The sequence below is a fragment of the Pseudophryne corroboree genome, chromosome 2, assembly GCF_028390025.1.
Source record: "Pseudophryne corroboree isolate aPseCor3 chromosome 2, aPseCor3.hap2, whole genome shotgun sequence".
NCBI lineage: Eukaryota > Metazoa > Chordata > Amphibia > Anura > Myobatrachidae > Pseudophryne > Pseudophryne corroboree.
The window spans coordinates 857,301,648-857,319,566 of NC_086445.1; the positions used below are offsets into that span (position 1 = coordinate 857,301,648).

General features: G+C 43.8%; 1 protein-coding gene across 1 annotated transcript in view; it reads right to left on the reverse strand.

Annotated features, from left to right (window-relative positions):
* Nucleotides 1–1,609: 1,609 nt before the first annotated feature.
* The window catches only part of TAX1BP3 (Tax1 binding protein 3), a 30,047-nt gene continuing 13,737 nt past the window's right edge, over nucleotides 1,610–17,919 (reverse strand). The window contains exons 3-4 of the mRNA XM_063955829.1: nucleotides 12,383–12,460; nucleotides 1,610–7,627 (exon numbers count right to left, since the gene is read on the reverse strand). Coding sequence (XP_063811899.1) covers nucleotides 7,490–7,627; nucleotides 12,383–12,460 — 216 coding nt within the window. The 3' untranslated portion in view covers nucleotides 1,610–7,489. The remainder of the gene's footprint in view (nucleotides 7,628–12,382; nucleotides 12,461–17,919) is intronic.

Sequence of the window (17,919 nt, forward strand, 5' to 3'; positions counted from 1 at the left end):
TTATCAAACAATTCTATTTATGTGTGAATGAGCAGAGACTTACTGCTGGCCCGTATGCCTGACATTTTGAAATTAAAACTATTGGGCATTAATGTTAGATGTAATAATAAAAAAGGTACACAGATATCTTCACACATGCACCTGCTTATAGTATTAAATGTCAGGAAGTGTGGGCTTGTTGAAAGATTCAGTATGGGATCCCAACGGTTGGGATCCTGGCTGTCATAAGACAGACGCCGGAATTCCGACAGGCGGGATCCTGACGGCAAGCACAGCGTGTCCCCTCGCGGGCTCTCCACGCTTCGGACCCTGGTGGCGATCAACACTAATTTATTCCCCCATGGGGGGGGGGTGGCGTGGACCACCTCGAGTGTGGATTCCGGGCCCCGGTCGGGATTCTAACCAACGGGTTTCCCTTGGCTGTCAGGATTTCGGCGTTGGAATCCTGACTGCCGGAAAACTAACCGCTTCCCTTGTTGGAGGTTCTGTGGATAGGTACAGTATATAGGGGCAGATCGATTAAGCCTGGAGACGGCATAAGGAAGTGACAAACCAGTGATAAGTGCACCATCCAATCAGCTGTTAATTTACATATTGGAGCTGATTGGCTGATGCGTTTATCACCTTGCACTTATCACTGGTTTATCACTTCCTTATGCTGTCTCCAGGTTAATACATCTGCCCCATAATGTAACTGGAATGAAAGATGGCGAGAGGCACTGCAGGGACTTGCCAGACACAGCTTCACGCAACGGATCGGATTCAATTAGACGCAAGCTGCACCTCCATAGGCTGCGGCAGAATCCGGTTTCTGCAGTTAACTGAATCCGGCCCAATGATTTGAGTCTGACAAACAGATTAGTAGAGAGAAGTGCTGGCAGTCAAAGAAATGATGAGGAAAGATCTCCCTTCCCATGGATAGAAGAACAAGTACCTGACAACTTGGAACTTCCGGTTTCAAGACTTAAACATTCTACAAATACAGTAAGTACTGCCACTGCATATTGTCAGAAAAAAAGCATTGCATATAAGTATTAATAGAAGTGCATTACTGGGCATTTGGTGAACTGCATACTGTATGTAGAACATAATAGATTTCCTAAACTATATATAGGAAATGTTGGTAACCCTTATACCAGAGGTTCCCAAACACGGTCTTCAAGGCACCCCAACGGTACAGGTTTTAAATGTATCCATGCTTGGCCACAGGTGACTTGATTTAACCATATGTTCTGAGCCATGGATAAACCTAAATCCTGGACTAAACAAGAGGATAATGTACAAAACATAGCCCAGAGGTCAGTTGAGGATCATCTATACGAATGAATAATACACATATTGACATTGCATGAATATGTTTCTTTCTTTCTTTCTTTTGAGGATTTGTCTTTGGAATTCTAAGAGAAGTTACTCGTGTATACATATAAAGCAGCGCTTGGGAGCCGTTCCACTTTTTCTGGCTCTAAATCCTGGACTGTTGGGGTGCCTTGAGGACCGTGTTTGGGAACCTCTGCCTTATACTGAGAAATGTTACAGACAATGATCACAGTAGACAAAGAAAAGAAAATTAAAACATGATGAAAAACAAGACAGACAAATATAGGACAACTTTTACAATCCAGTTTGTGTTTTATTCCATTTTTGTGTACAAACAGTATAAAAACCACAAATAACGTATGCCTTAATACATGGTCAGTCTGGCACAGATTGGTCAGCAGTGCAAAATTAGTATTGTCTGAGTGTATTGAATAGTACATCTTTCCTTTATGGATGTCCATTAATGCACAAGTGGTCTTATAAACTGTACAGTAATTATACATATTACAAACAAAACAAAGAGGACAGAAGATCTACAGGAAGTTGTGATTATTCAGTAGAAGACACAAAAGGACAAATAAGTTTTATGGAAATATACAAAGTGTGGAATTTGGCAAACATGGAAATACAGAAAGAAAGAACCGATGAAACTACACTGTAGTGTAATATTATTTAAATCTAATAGCAACCTTAAATGCTACAGTTACATTTTAGAATAGAGTCTAGTAATAAAACCAAAATCTGACAGCTTTGGGTAACACCACCCCTTTTCCATTTTGATAAACAGTACTATAAAATGTAGTTTTCATAAAAGCCCCTTACGCGCATTACCCACTGTTCCCCCAAAATTCACATTTGGCCCCTTGAAGTTATATAAGAGACTGCCCTCAATCTAATATATCAAACGTTTTGGATAAATACTGGAGTTTACAGTCTGCTATTAGGAATACCGGCCCCATTTTATGGGCATGCCAAAGCCAGCGACTCCGTCCTTGGATACAGATCCACTGGCCCCGGTAGCATGATTTTCCCGAACACCCTGAGGATTACTCAGACGTACAATGGCCGCCCGATGTTCATGCAGTGAATCCAATGCTTCATCTTCAGATGCAGCAGATGATCACAGCAGCTTGCAGTGGGCATCTTTTGAAACTAGATGCTACCTACAGTTTCTGCATAGTTTAGCACAGTCGCTGGGTTCAAAGACACAGTGGAGGTGCCTTTAGTGACCATCTACGGATCAGGCCCTATGAGCAGTAATTGCCATCAACATTCTGGGGCAAATCACGACAGTGAATGCAAGACACTGATCGGGTTTGAACTGCGCATGCGCCGACGCATGCCAAACAGCGGACAGCTGTCTAGTGATTACCTCTGGCTGATTGACAGACAGAGGCGGACGCTGGGCGGGAGGGGGCCGGCCGGCGGAGTTTGGCCGCCATTTAGGGGGCGTGGTCCGGGCAACGCAGGCGTGCCCGGACTGTTGGGGGGGGGGCAGGCCGCAGGCGGCTGCGTGACATCACACGCAGCCGCTGCGACCCGAGCAGCGACGGGTATCTCCCAGCCAGCGCACAGCTTTTGTACTTCTGCGGGGAAGGGGGGGGTGGAAGGGGGCCTGACATGCGGGCCGGCCTAGCCTGTGCTGGGCGTCCCCCCACATGTCAGGGAAGCTGATCGTAGATGTGCACATCTACGGTCAGGTTTGAATTACCCCCTATATGCATTAGTGCAGTGATGAGGAACCTTTGGCACTCCAGCTGTTGTTGAACTACACATCCCAGCATGCCCAGTTTTAGCATGACCAAATAGCAAAACTAGCAGGGCATGCTGGGATGTGTAGTTCAGCAAGAGCTGGAGAGCCAAAAGGTTCCCCATCACTGCATTAGTGGAATGAAGCAAAGAGTTAGTGTATAAAATTAGCATTTAGAGGGAGTAGTATTCACAGGAATTGCCTCTGACATCAGATCATTTTCTAAACCACCTTAACACCACAGGACAGTAACAGACAAAACAAAAAGAACAAGTGAAATGTATGCAAACGGGTAAAACAGACTGATGCAGCTGTCCAACTATAGAACACCCAACAGGTCAATGCTTAGTCTGGCAGACGTTAAGACCTGGTTTACAGAACCTATAGAAAATTTTCATGACAGATACTAAAAATTTAAAAACTTTGTAAGAATGAAGCGTGGTAGTCCATACAGACATTTTGTTGGCTAAACCAGTCAGTAGCTATTGAGAAAGCAACCTATCAATTCACTAGGAACTAGCGACATCACTAAAGCATGATGCAAAATGTGGCTTATGCCTCAGTGATGAGGTCACCAAGTTCTAGTAAATTTGACAGGCCATATTCTCACGAGTATTGGTTCAGCCCATGCAATGGCTGCCTCCTTAGTGTGCAGCTACTGGGTACACTCTAATCATGCAACTTCAAAGAACTCTTTTTAGAATGCATGACAGTTTCAGGCTGTGCAATTCTCAGATAGTACAGATACGTCTAAGCAGCAGCGTAATAGGGCTCCAGAGCACCATGTGCCACTCCCGCTTCCTAAGCGCATAACATCGTTGCGCAGAGGAGGTGGGGCCGCCAGCAATGTTCTGAGGACAGCTGTACAGACTGCAGGGTGCCTGTTTGGAGTGCCCAAAGGACATTCTGGGTTGTGTTGCATCAGCCATACTGACTGCTGCGTGCTGTTCCAGAAGCAAGGGACATGGGGCAGCAATGATGCCCCTCCAAGCCCTGTGTTCTGTCAGACAGCACTGCCCGCACACCCATAGTTACTGCCCTGCTAAGCATTTAATGTGTAGTTGATTAGCATTAACCTAAACCATCACCCTATGGCAGTATGCACCAGTCAAGTAAAACATAACATTTTCTCAAAATTTCCAAAATGTATGTTTCCTATACCAGACAAATGACGGAGTCGGTCATTCTAAAGAAACAGAAGGGATGGATGCTATAGAAATGATACAAGTTGCTTCTTTGTAAATGTTTAACTACAATTCCAAATGTCTTAGACCTACAGGTATCAACAATAGAGGATAGTGCATATTTGGTATACTGGAAAAGCATCAATCATCGCTGAGCAGCCCTCATACTCCCATCCAATATAACGGGGTGGCCTTATTTCTTGAGTATCTGTGGTCAGACAGCTGCATCACACGTACATGCAGATTAAAGTAATAGCATTTTAAAAACTGGCATCCAAGTCTTATGGTGGCAAGTAGACTTACATATATTTATGTAATAACCTTGCTACAAACAGCTACACTTGTGTCATTTAAGGTTATATATGTAAAGCTCTGAATATTTGTTTCCCAAAGGCAATACCACTGTCTGGCACAGTTGCCTGCAACTCACCTGCAGCACACAGACCTAACTCTGTACTAGAAGGCACTACAAAAGAAAGCACAATGTATCACTTCGTGTTTAAGGCTCAAGAATTAATCCAATGTAGAAGGCACTTTGAGACACTCACACATAAGGTGGGTACACACTTAGCGATAAATTAAACGTTTATTTTGACCCTTCCTGACCGGCGTTGTTTACTTTATCGTTAAGTGTGTATGCCACCGCCAACAGGCAACCCTTGCTGCCGGCCGTGCATGCAGCTCAATTTGTACTGTCGTCCAATAACTGCATGCACGGCCCGGCCAAGGTGTGACGTCACTCAGCAATATCATTTGCATATCGCTCGGTGTGTACACACTGCCGCCAACCTCCCCAGCACTGCCGCCGACCACCCCGGAACACACTAGGCGACGTCACTCATAGAGCACATCGCCTAGTGTGTACCCACCTATATATACGTATGTAAAGGTCCCCATATCATAACTAAACTTTCAATATTGTATATAGTGGCATTAAGCAAGTCTTAACATTATTGACCATTCAGAATACATAAAGAGATGTACTAAGCCTTGAGAAGTGATACATTTCACGGTGATAAAGTACCAGCCAATCAGTTCCTAACTGCCATGTTACAGGCTGCGTTTGAAACGTTTGAAAAATGACTTGACTGGTACTTTATCACTGTGAAATGTATCACTTTTAAGGCTTAGTACATCCGGCCCTTTGGTGTGTGTTATACAACAATTAACCCAGCTATAGGTCACATACTGTCTGCCACACAAAGTTCCTGAAATGCTGTCATATTAGTGAACGTTACAAACACCCCCTTTAATATTTTGTTAGTGAAAGGAAAAAAAATTGTAATTAGCAAAACCACATTAGGAACAATATGATTAGTATAGGTCTTTGGTACATGCATCATTACTGATAGTCCTTGTAACGCCAGATAGTCCTTGTAACGCCAGACAAACTGAATAGTGGTTAATATTTTGCAGAACCTATGGCCACTTCTTCACAGAAAGCTCCCCATAGTACATTTAGTAATCACCAGTTTTCTAAAATGATTGGTCCTTATGACAAAGCTTGGGTTGTGTCCCCAGATACAACATACACAATACAAAATGGATGGCCAGTGGTTACATAAATCTAGTCTTATGGTCTGTTGTATTGTGCATATCTGTATAGGTCTCATCTTCACAATGTGTATTTTAACGTGTGTTGCAAAAAATACAGATTAAATAATGAAAAAGAAAAAGTTACTTTTAACGCTGGATGAGTTGTATAAATAAATTATAATTTGCTGAGAAGTTGTAGTACAGAGTAGGACTTTACTTCAGCTATGTGCTATTAACTTTACAAGTTTACTTTAATAAGAGTGGAAACCAGAAAACTCAGACTATATATATCATGTATTCTACAATTATTTAGTCCCATTTAAAATTGTAATAAAACTAGGAATTAAAATACAAAATATTAGTACTTAAAGCCACTGAACTTAAAGGGGAAGAAAATCTTCCACTGAATGCACAGACACACCTGAAAAGCTGTGTATTACTCTGCTGCATAGATACATGAAATAACTGGACAGTTCATACGTAACTAAATATGCCCACCATGCTCACTGGCACTCCTTTAAAGTAGGCAGCCATGTTAGGAGGGAGCTGCTGTATAGGTGACTGACAGACTTGCACTGCAGGTATGCACTGTGTAGATTGGTTACTTCATACACAGGGGTGGGGCAATGATGGTATAGTCTCAGCTGTTTTACCAGTTTTGGATGCATCAAGACACGGATGTGGGTCGAGCTTCAGCTATCAGGATTGGAGAGGTAAAAAAACTTTCCTATGAAAGAGATCCGTGCTGGAATGTCTGGGTAATATTTTACTTTTAGGCTACACCAGAGTAATTTTGGGGTTAAGTAGCCTTTAAGGAGCTTCTACAAAGGCCTAACCAGGCTAAGGTGCTCTTGTTAACTAAACGAGAGCAACTCTCTAAAGTGAGATAGTTGAGAGTTGCATAGGCAAAGTAAAAGATGAAGAAGATACTGTAGGGTTTTTTTCATGGGGAAATAATCCTACTCAAATCTTTCATGTGTGTAGCTTCTTAATGGCCACCTTTCAGATAACTGATAAATAAAAAAAAAAAACACCTTGCACTTACATTAACAAATATTACCTACAGTGACATAATGTACGTAATTAAAGATATAGCTTTGCTTAAATAAGCGTAGAGTGGTGGTAGCTTGGAGCCATTGATGGCTAGCTCACCAGTCCAGATAGCAGCAGCTCCTTAAATTCTATGTACAGAGACGGAGGGGGTAACACATTCTGTGTCTGCATTTAATTACTTAATAAGAATATGGATACAGCCGACAGATTAACTAGAATGTTAAATTCAGTGGCTTTACATATAATACAAATAAAACGTTCTGAACAGTTTTGTGTAAAACTATTTTAGCCTTTCCCAGTAATTGCTGAAATTTGTGTTATTTCTTATTATTCAAATATTAATCCTAAGGAATGAACAATGATGATCAGTGATAAAAAAAAAAAGACTTCAAGATATGCTAACAAATCTGACAGTTTATGAAAATCAAACTCTGGTGATAATATGGTGGAACAATTTACACTATTTATTATTTACCTCACATCTGAAAGGTAAAATATCACGTGGCCACTGGCAAATATCAACAAATGAGCTGGTGCTGAACTAGAATTCCCATAAACGTCACCAACTCACGTATTGCCTTACACATGTGCCTGTACATTAACTAGGGCACGGACATTTTATGAAGGGATGGACACAGTAATCAAATCTCTATTGTCTCATTGAATGTCTGACAGCCTCTTGCAAGGATTTCCTGGTCACTAAGAGTCGGACAACTTCCTCATTCTTCTTGGTCAGACGCTTTCTGGCCTGGTCGTGTGTGACCATAGTCATGTCCCATCCATTCACCTGAGGGGAAGATGGGGCAGTTAATATAGGATAAGAACACTGCTGGACCGTAAATTCTGCTGACTAGAATTAAAGAGTTCCAAAGTCTAAAATACAAGTTGTAGCAATATCCAAAGGCATTTTGTAACATTCACACACACATTAATGCTCAAATACATTGACACGATTTGTTATACAGATGTGTTCTAATGCATCATTGTTGCAGTTGTGCCAAACGGCCCCTCTCGGCTTAAGTGTAGATACAAGACCTGTAGAATGGCTCCACCAACAATTAATAGGGATTTATCAAAATTTTCTTACACATAAAACAGGTGTAACAAGGGACACCATCACACCGGACATCAGACCTCGTTGATCGGGACGCAGAAAATTCATCTTCCTGCTGATGATGATCCTGGGTTTAGTCCCATTGGTGATATATGCTGTTTTTTAATTGTCTATGTGAGTGTGATTGTATTAAATTGCTCTATCTTATCCATACAATCTTGTACTATTATTCCACTTCTCTTCAAGTTTTAGTAGTTTATGCTATCCATACATCAGACCAACCATCCAACATGTCTGTCCAACTAAAACGCTGCCCCACACACCTAACCAACTTTTTCATCCATCCAGTAACCCAGCCAACTTTTTCATCAAACCAGCCAACTTTTCTCCAACTCATGATGTCACAGTAGTAGGCGGATAGTGTGTGCCTACTTTGCATGTTTTGAATAAAACATTTTTTAGAAATATATTTCAATATGCTTTTTTATGCTATTTACAGGTTTCCTGTTATCTAGGGAACAGGACTGAACTGTTGAACTACTGCATTACTACTGAAATAATTTACCTTTGTTGAAGGTAACAAATAGATACTTTTGTTTCTTTATATACGCAAGTTGCAACTACCATAAGCACATACATAAAGTGATACAGTTACTGACATTTCTGTCACATTACACCAGGTACAACCCTTACACTCTTTACGCCGTTTACAGCCCTTTACGCACATCACACCAGGTAGAGCCCCCCTTACACACATTTACAAAAAGTAGAGCCCCTTACACGCATTACGCCAAGTAGAGGTCCCGTCTGATGGGGGAAGACGGGATAGGCAGACGGGTAATCTGCGCACATAACCAGCACTGTAATTGTTGTATAGCATATCTGGCACATACAGTAGGTGCTCTGTATATAAGTGGTTTTATATTTACTGTATTAATTACAATAATGGTGATGGGGAAATTAATTCAGGGACATTAAAATATGGGTTACACAATCCTTACAGCGGAATCCCGTATCTGTCTCCCATACTCTCCGTCACCCCTCAGCAGAACGGTGCGGTCCTCTACCCGCTCCGCTGCTGATAATGCTTGGCTGATGGGCAGACTTAAAGTACTGAACTGCTGCAGCAGTCCGGGAGCAGCTCCCGCTCCAGTCTCCTGTTAGTAAGTCAGGGGCACCTGTAGCTCGGGGGGGGGGGGGCAGCTCTAAGCTCTCACTCCCCGCTGACATCCTATCAGACTATCTGCCTCCGGATGCCAGGTTGACAGGGGAAGCTAGGCAGTAGTGATAGACTGCCGCAGCTGCCCCTGAACCTCCCAATTCTTTACCGCCGCTGCCGGGGTGAGAGGGGCAGCCCAGCAGCAGTAATACACTGCCGCGGCTGCCCCTGAACCGGCTCCCGCTCCACAGTACTGCCGCTGCTGGGGATCCTGGGCTGACAGGGGCAGCCCAGCTGGCAGTGATGGGGAAGAAGTAGGTGGACACTGCTGGTCAGTGTCAGCCTACTTATCGTTCAGTTCCCCCTACACCTGAACGATTAGTTGGGAAAATCAAACAGGTTTGATATTCCCAACTAGTTGGACAGACCGTTTCTGGACGTTTTTTAGAGTGTGGGAGCAAACGGTTGATAATCGTCCTGATGTATGGCTACCATACTAAAAAGGAGGGAACAAAACCTGTGTGGAGTCCGAGATCATTACTACACCTATACGGTTTGATATGTCTACCTGATTCACTTAAAATGCGAGTTCGGCTCCTTCAATAAAGTGCCTTTTTAAACATTATTGCACTAGGTTTGATTTTTCTTGAGTTTCAGTACTAAGAACTTCCAAACACCTGCTGAATTGGAACAACCCGTTTTATGTGTAAGAAAATTTTATTAAATCCCTAATAATTGTTGGTGGCGCCATTGTGTGGCAGGTCTTGTATCTACACTTCGGTCATTTTGGGGTTTTGGTGAAGGCTCTGTATTTCTGCACCACAGGCTGCATCCAACAAGTCTGCGCAATTTAGATCTTTAATATTGCACAGCCCCTCTCGGCTTGCCAGGCCACATAAAAGACAGCTGGCGCCAGGCGTAATTTTTACCGAAAATGCATCTTGGTCGTAAAGCAATGTGGCTGATATGCACCAGGAGACTGTGCTGATTAATTTGATATACGACACTATCTATTTGAGACTGAATCTCTGAATCTGCTGCAGCTTTTTTCCAATACAGGTTCTGTTATGCTCCGTATACAGGTGATAATAGAGCGCTTATGTTAGATGTAGAACTCCCATACCTGAGAAAAATAAAAGGTTAATAAAAATGTTTACAGCTCCTTTAATTGAAGTTGTGTTTGAGTTTATGTTTTCAGGAGTAACTGCGATGAGGTTTCCGATTCAATATCTGGTTACTCTGCATAGAGCGTACTGTTGAGTATAAGGAGTACAAGAAGCGGAGGTGATATCAGCGTCCAACACTGACTGTTGCCGCAAGCTGAGCCGAGAAGGGAACCAAGCTGGACAGCATCACGGTGACTGAAGTGTTTAAGAGGTAGGGCTAGTAGGGACAGCCACTCATTAGCTCACAGATAGTATATTAACCAGATAATGAATCGGAACCCTCATAGCAGTTACTCCTGAAAACAAACTCCAGCACAACTTCAATTAAAGGAGCTGTAAACATTTTATTAACCTTTTATTTTTCACAGGTATCGGCATTCTACATATAACATAAGCGCTCTATTATCATCTACCCAAAATATCTATATATTACTGGAGCTGCTAACACATTGAAATATTAGAGTGCAGTATATATTTTATGTGTCCCGTATACAGACAGTCACACATGGAAGTGTTGCATAGCAACCTAAAGAGCACAATCTCCTGGTGCATCCTAGGCACATTGTGTTGTGACTAAGTTGCATTTATGGCAATTATAAAAAATAAAATAACCGCCCAATGCTAGCAAAGCTGTTTGGGACCGTTCAGTTCAATTGTGCCAGGCATCTCTCACTGTGAGGCATGTTGAGGCTAGATGTACAGTATGAGGACACTTGCAAGCAGTCCCTTTTCTGATGGAAACTTGCATTTTTTTCACATTGTGCATACGTCTGAGCTGAGCATATGTAATTAGAGGTAATTTGGAGTCTTGGGCATCTCACCCACACCTCCACTTGTAGCTGAATGTGTGTAACTGGGCATTAGCACGTAGGTTAAGTGTTCCAAGAGGATGCTTAGAGGGAACTGCAGGTTATTCAGTGTTGTGTGTACACAGAGATCAGGCGATGGCTCTGATGGATCTCTTGCACCAGGTATAGATATATAAATGTGTGACAATAGCTATGACCAGTACTTTCACTAGTGGATGAATTGAGAAAATGCGGTAGCACAGATGCTCTAAACACAGGCGAAGATCCACATTTATTTCCGAGCACGTAATGCAGCTGACTTCAGTACAATGCCAATTGTAAAATGAGTGCTGACAGCTGGGCAAAATTGCTTTGTAAAAAAAAATGCACTGAGTAGATTAGTGGAGTCATGCACACACGGGGGCAGGGATATCACAGTAATATGTGCTCTCATCTTTTTTACTTATCCTAGTACCTATTTGGGACAGTGTTCTAATGTGTCTGAAGAGCTTCTGCTGTCTTTAGCAGAGAGCAGGACAGGTAAAGCTACTTTATAACACAGCTGCAGGGGGCTGGAATCTATGAACAACTAGAGCAGACAGAAAGTCACTGTATCACTACCAGATTTCTGTCACTGTTCACTAAATCTTCTGCCAGTCTTAATAGATTCTAAACAGGTGTTGGTCAGGAGTGCCGCTCATACAAGGACCATACTCGGTGTGATCTGAAACTACCTGACTCAGTGGTTCCCAAACGTGGCCCTCAAGGCACCCCAACACTCCAGGTTTTAAGGATATCCAAGCTTAGGCACAGGTGACTTCATTAGTACCTCAGTCAGTTTGATTATACCATCTGTGCACAAGCAGGGATATCTGTAAACCTGGACTGTTTGGATGCCTTGAGGATCGTGTTTGGCAACCACTGACCTAACTGGAATCACAATTTTATAGGCACTTTTACTGCACACTACTGTAATTTTGTCCTGAAGGTTTCACAAATAAAACACAAGTCAGCACCATATAAACATACACTCACCCTGCCAGACTAAATAAAGATCAAAGCTATTATCCTGGCATTATGACCCTATCTTCTCACATAAGAGTACTATGTGGCAGACTATAGTTAGCATAGGAACCTGGATCCCAGAAATAAGTTAAAGGGAGAAAATGTCTCTAATCAGACAAAAATCAAAATGTAACTAATGTTTTTGATGAAATTCTCTACATGTAAGAGCTTTACAGCACTCTCCGTTGAAGTGGTCAGAATTAAAACTACAATGCAGCTAGTGTTCCCTTGTACCTTTAGGACAGGCTTTAATAAAGCCATTGCTGGAAAAGAGGCAGACATGGGAAATGAGAGGAGCGTGATTAATTACCTGCATTATTTTGTCTCCCATTTGAAGTCCAGCCACTTCAGCAGGTCCTCCCTCCGTTACCCTTGTAACATATATACCCTGCAATTGCAAGCAGTTAGGATACAGAAAAACAAAGCAATATATTTTAAAAGTGATTCATCTGTCCAACCCAAAGCCTCAGTGTATATAGCCTGGGAGACAAAGGGTTCACATTTCAGTTTTGATTTAACTAAGCATTTTATGTTAAATTAGCATAAGTTGGTAGCACACACTGGGGAATTCAATGGATTCTACCTGTGGCTGGCACTAGATGACGCCCAGTGGAGCAATTAAATTGTTGCTCTGTTCAGGCGCTATGAGTTTTGGGGACACATATTTCATGCTCACAACACCTCGTGCTAACAAGCTGAAATGTGTGAAAATTGACCCATTTGGGCACAATAACAGCACTTTTCACGTCGTGCCCAGCAGTCAGGTTTAGCCATTTTGCATGGCTTAACCCGGCCTGTCTGGGCACAATCAGCGCAATATAAAAAATAAAAAAAAATTGATAACCACCCCACCCTCGTCACTTAAGTCGGGACATCTGGTATGATAAACAATTGAATATATAACGAAGACCTTACCGTTTATAAAAATATTTCTCCTAAGTCCACAGGATAACAATGGGATATGATGAAGCGACAGCGGATTTGCACCAATCGGTCAAAGCTTTTCCGGTCTCCCAGCATGCAACTGGCCCGTCCATATAACCTCACCTCCTTGCTCAGGCAAATCAGTTGTATTCCAAAGCTCAAGGCAGGAGCATCATAGATAGCCCTAATCAGGCGATAAGCACACACATGCACACCCTTCCATACAAGAAGGAAGAGGTTAGTGAGTAAAAGGATTCTCAAATCAGGTGCGTCAGGTTAGGATCCCTGTGGATCCTGTGGACTTAGGAGAAATACCATTATCAACTGTAAGTTCTTACCATAACGTATATTTCTCCGGCAGGGTCCACAGGTTATCCACAGGATAACAATGGGATTTCCCAAAGCAAATTTAGTGGTGGGGACGCTCCTGATTGGACAGGAGAATCCTTCGCCCGAATTCAGCGTCATGAGAGGCAAAGGTATCCAAGGCATAATGTCTAATGAATGTGTTAATGGGAGACCATGTGGCTGCCTTACATATCTGTTTTGCTGAAGCACCACGTTGTGCTGGCCATGATGGACCTACCTTACGAGTAGAGTGAGCAGAGACATTAGCCAAAACAGGAAGATCAGCCTGAGAATATGCTTCTGAAATTGTCATCCGAAGCCATCTTGCCAGTGTCTGCTTATCAGCAGGCCATCCTCTCTTGTGAAATCCGTAGATAATGAAGAGAGAATCTGTCTTTCTGATGGCACTGGTACGATTCACGTAGATCCTTAATGCACGGACTACGTCCAGCAATGCATCTCCCGCAGAAAGGTCCGGTACCTGGAAAGCCGAAACTACAATTTTCTCATTAAGGTGGAATTTAGACACCACCTTCGGAAGATACCCAGATCTAGTTCTGAGAACTGCTTTATCTGGATAAAAAAAAATCTGAAATGGGGCATGACATGATAATGCCCCTAAATATGATACTCTTCTAGCTGACGCCATAGCCAGTTAAAAGATAACTTTAGCTGTCAACCATTTAAGATTCACTTTATTAAGTGGTTCAAACTGGGCAACTTGAAGGGCTTTCAGGACTAGACTTAAGTCCCAAAGCACTGTAGGAGGAACGCACATCCTGTAAATTGGCAATTTTCTTTTGGAACCATACAGTCAATGCCAACACTTGCACTTTCAAGGAAGCCACCTTCAAACCTTTATCCATTCCTGCCTGAAGGAATGCTAAAACCCTGGAAATTCTGAAAGACTTAGGGTCCATTTTCCGTTCACTGCACCAACGGATATAGGTTTGCCATATTCTGTGATAAATGAGAGCTGAGGAAGGTTTCCTTGCTCTGAGCATAGTTCGAATTACCTGTTGTGAGAATTCTCTGGACTTCAGGAAAGTGGTTTCAAGAGCCACGCCGTCAAATACAGTCGATCCAGATGTCTGTGATAACAAGGACCCTGCATCAGTAGATCTGAATGTTGAGGGAGCAGAAGTGGAACATCCATCAACATCCTCTGCAGATCTGTGTACCAATGTCTTCTGGGCCAAGCCGGAGCTATTAGTATCACGGTACCTTTTCCTTGCTTTATCTTTCTCACCACCCTGGGTAATAGGGTGATTGGAGGAAACACATAAGCCAGATAAAAATCCCATCTCACCGAAAGGGCATCCACAAAGATCACTCTGGGATCCTTTATTCTTGACCCATATGCAAGCACTTTGTTATTCAGCCGGGATGCCATGAGATCTATCTCTGGCAACCCCCACTTGTCTACTAGATTCTGGAAGACCTCCAGGTGTAGAGCCCATTCGCTTGCCTGAATGGCGTGTCGACTGAGAAAGTCCGCTTCCCAGTTCAGGACTCCTGGAATGAACACTGCGGACAAGGCTGGATGATGAAGTTCTGCCCACTTTAGTATGCGACTTACCTCCTTCATCGCTTTTCGTCTGCGAGTTCCTCCCTGATGGTTGAGGTACGCTACTGCCTTCGCATTGTTCGAGCGGATCTGAACTGGTTTTCCCCTAAGAATGTCCTTTGCCTGAATCAGTGCCATGTATATGGCCCGAAGTTCCAATATATTTATTGGCAGGCAACTTTCTTCCTTGGTCCATTGCCCCTGAAAACACAACCTTCCTGACACTGCTCCCCAGCCCTGGAGACTGGCATCTGTCGTCAGAATTTCCCAATCTGATACCCAAAAGGGTCTCCCCTTGTCCAGATGGGATGGCTGTAGCCACAAGGATAATGACCTTCTTACTTCTATTGTAAGAACTATAGTCTGTGTTTTTATCGTCTGATGCTACCCATTCCATTTGGCAAGAATCAGATGCTGCAGAGGTCTCAAGTGGAATTGTGCATACTTCACCATGTCGAATGTTGACACCATCAAACCCATCATGCGCATTGCTGCGTGAATGGATACCTTTTTGACTGTGTATCCTGAATCCTTGACTGAACCTTGGATATCTTGTTCAGAGGTAAAATTACTCTCTGAAGACTTGAATCCAGTACAAACCCCAAGAGAGTCATCCGCTGCGACGGAACCAGATACGATTTTGCCCAATTTATGAGCCACCCGTGGTTCTGCAGACACGTTATTGTCTGTTGCAGATGACATAAGAGCAATTCCTGCGTCTGTGCCAGGATTAAAAGATTGTCGAGGTATTGAAATATTCTTATCCCCTGCTGGTGGAGATTAGCTGCAATCACCACCATAATCTTGGTAAATACTCTGGGAGCTGTGGCTAACCCAAAAGGTAGGGCCCTGAACTGAAAATGCTGTTGGAGGATAGCGAACCTGACATAGCACTGATGGGACAGTGCTATAGGAACATGTAGGCAAGCATCCTGTATATCCAGGGATACCATATAATCCCCTGACTCCATGGCCAAAATGATGGAACATAACGTCTCCATGTGAAACCGAGGTACCCAAATGTATTTGTTCAGTACTTTGAGATTGAGAATGGGCCGAAATGACCCATTCGGCTTCTAAACTAAACACAGGTTGGAGTAACCCTATCCTCATTGTGCAGGAGGAACTGGAATGACTACTCCTGAGTGAAGCAATTTCTGAACTGCCTCTAACAAAGCCCTGGCCTTCATCTCTACCCAAGACGGGCTGGTACAAAAAAAAAAAAAAAACCTTCAAGGAGGGTGCTTCTTGAAGGCAAAAACATAACCTAGAGATACCGCTTCCTGCACCCAGGCATCTGTTGTAGACTGCCGCCAGATCTGTGCAAACTGAAGAAGTCAGCCCCCCACCCTGGGGTCCCCCAGATGGAGGCCCGCACCATCAGGCTGATGGCTTATTATCTGTTTTCCCAACCGGTCCTCTGGTAGCCCAATGCTTTTTAGTCTTACCAGACTTGTTGTATTGGGTCTGCTTGCCATCACTTTTTCCTTTAGCTTTTCCTTGAGACTGAAAGGGACGAAAAGCCGTAACTTTAGGTATGAAATTGTATGTGGAAGGAAACTTGACCTTCTTGGAGTCTGCTTCTGACTCCCGAATATCTGTCAATTCTTTACCAAAAAGAATATCCCCAGAAAAGGGCAAAGATTCCAAAAACTTCTTAGATTCTGAATCAGCTTTCCACGTACGTAGCCAAACTGCTCTGCGAGCAGCTATTGTTGAAGCTGATGCCCTGGAGGCAATAGTACCCATATTCGGGTGGTCTTCTGTTTGCCGGCGGTCGGGCTCCCGGCGCTCAGTATACCGGCGCCGGGAGCCCGACAGCCGGAATACCGACAATTATTTTCCCTCGTGGGGGTCCACGACCCCCATAGAGGGAGAATAAAATAGTGTGGCGCGCGTAGCGCGCCACCGTGCCCGTAGCGTGGCGAGCGCAGCGAGCCCGCAAGGGGCTCATTTGCGCTCGCCAAGCTGTCGGTAAGCCGGCGGTCGGGCTCCCGGCGCCGGGATGCTGGTCGCCGGGAGCCCGACCGCCGGCCAGCCGTAGTGAACCCCCCATATTCAATGCTGCTTCTTCCAAGAACATTGCAGCCTGTTTTATATGAGCTATATGCGATTTTTGCTCTCTAGAAGCTATTGAAAAATCCCCCTCCAATGCATCAGCCCAGGCAGCCACTGCCTTTGCCATCCAAGCTGAAGCCATGGCTGGCCTTATGACTGCCCCAGACAGGGAAAAAATAGTTTTTAGAAAACCATCCACTCTCCTATCCGTGACATCATTTAATGATGTTGAAGGCAAAGGTAATGTAGATTTTTGCACTAATCGAATTACATGCGTATCTAGTGTTCATTCTAGGGGACGGGCAGGGCGCGGGTCCGTGAGGGGCACAAGCGCACGTGTGCGGGCGTGGCCACTTGCACGTAATGCAAGTGGGCGGTTCAGTCCACAGACGGGGGCGCGGGCGGCGCCGTCACTGTTGGGGGCGTGCCCAGCACCTACGGAGGTGCTGGGCTTCCCCCAAGCGCTCTCCGACAGCGTGAATGGATGCTGCGCGCATGCACGCGACATCTTTACACGCTGAGAGGGCAGAAAGTGGGCGGCTGTTTTAGTAGGGCGCCGCAGAAAGGGCAGGGCGGGTTTTTGCCCTTTAAAAAAATAAATAAATAAAAATCGGGCAGGGCTCGGCGCCCTGCTAAAACAGCCTAGAGTGAACACTACGTATCTTCTTTAGGAGCCACCTCCCTTTTTAAACAATCCCCAGCTGGAAGAGGATAATTGGAATTCCATTTCTTAGGAATTCTAAACTTCTTATTGGGAGTAGCCCAAGCCTCTTCCATAATTTCGTAACTATTTTGGGACGTTTAAACACAGGTGCCTTGGTTTTTAACACAGGCTCTGCCGAGTCCTCTAAGGATAGCATGGCTTTCATTGCTTTAATTAACTCAGCTATATCCACTAAGCTGAGACCTTCCTCCTCCTCTTCGTATGCCGAAGTAGAATTTATTGAGCT